The sequence below is a fragment of the Aplysia californica genome, unplaced genomic scaffold, assembly GCF_000002075.1.
Source record: "Aplysia californica isolate F4 #8 unplaced genomic scaffold, AplCal3.0 scaffold01295, whole genome shotgun sequence".
Taxonomy (NCBI): domain Eukaryota; kingdom Metazoa; phylum Mollusca; class Gastropoda; order Aplysiida; family Aplysiidae; genus Aplysia; species Aplysia californica.
The window spans coordinates 31,575-32,749 of NW_004798565.1; the positions used below are offsets into that span (position 1 = coordinate 31,575).

At 39.5% G+C, this 1,175-nt stretch overlaps 1 protein-coding gene across 1 annotated transcript in view; it reads right to left on the bottom strand.

The window, feature by feature from the left end:
• The window catches only part of LOC101852529 (chordin-like protein 2), a gene marked incomplete at its 5' end in the record, with an annotated part of 17,169 nt that extends 16,116 nt beyond the window's left edge, over nucleotides 1-1,053 (bottom strand). Inside the window, 1 exon segment of the mRNA XM_013090473.2 lies at nucleotides 960-1,053. Coding sequence (XP_012945927.1) covers nucleotides 960-1,053 — 94 coding nt within the window.
• Between the last annotated feature and the right edge of the window lie 122 nt (nucleotides 1,054-1,175).

The following is a 1,175-nucleotide window of genomic DNA, read 5'->3' on the forward strand; positions in this document are numbered from 1 at the left end:
GTGAGATGAAATTGGCTTGAGATGAGGAAAGGAGTCAACTGTTTTGATTTTGTTTACTTTAGGTAAAGAAAAGCACGTCAACTCAAAACTGCCCTTTCAGAGAGCCCAAAATTCCCTTTCAGTGGCAGGATAAAATGAGCTAGACACATGTACAGAGACAACACCGCGAAAGAAGAGCAGAGGGATTTATAAATGCTGCCTTCCAACCACCCGCAGAATTCTCGTGTTCATTAAAGAGATATCTCTGCACATGTAAAAGTTCGTCAAAAGAATAATATTCACATTTGTATTGGTATTTTGCTTTTCTCGAGTTGAATTGTCATGAAGTCCACAATATGTGTGCATTCTTTTCAAATAGGAATAATCATTGGCATGCTTTATTTTCTCATAGAAAAAAAACACACATACGCATTTAAAACAAGTGCATGCTTTTCAGTCACAACAAACGGCATGCTTTTTTATGGAAACGAAGGGACACAATATCATACAAGCGTCTTCTCAACTCATTTCACCATACTGGAAGTTGAACCTAATAAGAATGCCACCGCCCCCCAACCCTCTCTCTCCCTCTCTTAAAAGAAAGAGACCCCCCCCCCCTTAAAATGTGGGCGACAGGCTTTCATTGTGTTTATATAATTTGTATTCGTGTTATTTTTTCCTTTTTGTTTTGTCTTAAAAGAAATGAATAAACAAAAACATTCAGAAAAACGGGTTACCTGCTTTCGAATTCCCATTTGTAAGAATATGTTCTTCGTATTGCCAATATCGTGTAAGTGCTTAAAGTTTAACCCCCCTCCCCCAAAGAAAAAAAGAAAAAGAAAACAACGGAAACAAAATATTTTATAGAAATGCAGAAACTCACAATCAAACAACTCATGCACTGACACCAAGAAACAGGTGGAGACGCTTACAAGGTGACCCCAACAAGACATGACCAACGAAGGTGAAAGGTCACTCACCATCACATGTAGGACAACACTGTCCGTGGATAAATCTGGGCACCTCGCACTCTGGAGAAGGACAGTCCACGCCGGTACAATTTATCTGACCGCCCTGAAAGGGGAAACGATTCGATTCGATTCACAGAGATCATGCTATGTGAAGGCAAAAAAATGTAGAATCTACAATAACTGATGCAGTTCACACTAGTAATACCTCTCTCTCTCTCTCTCTCT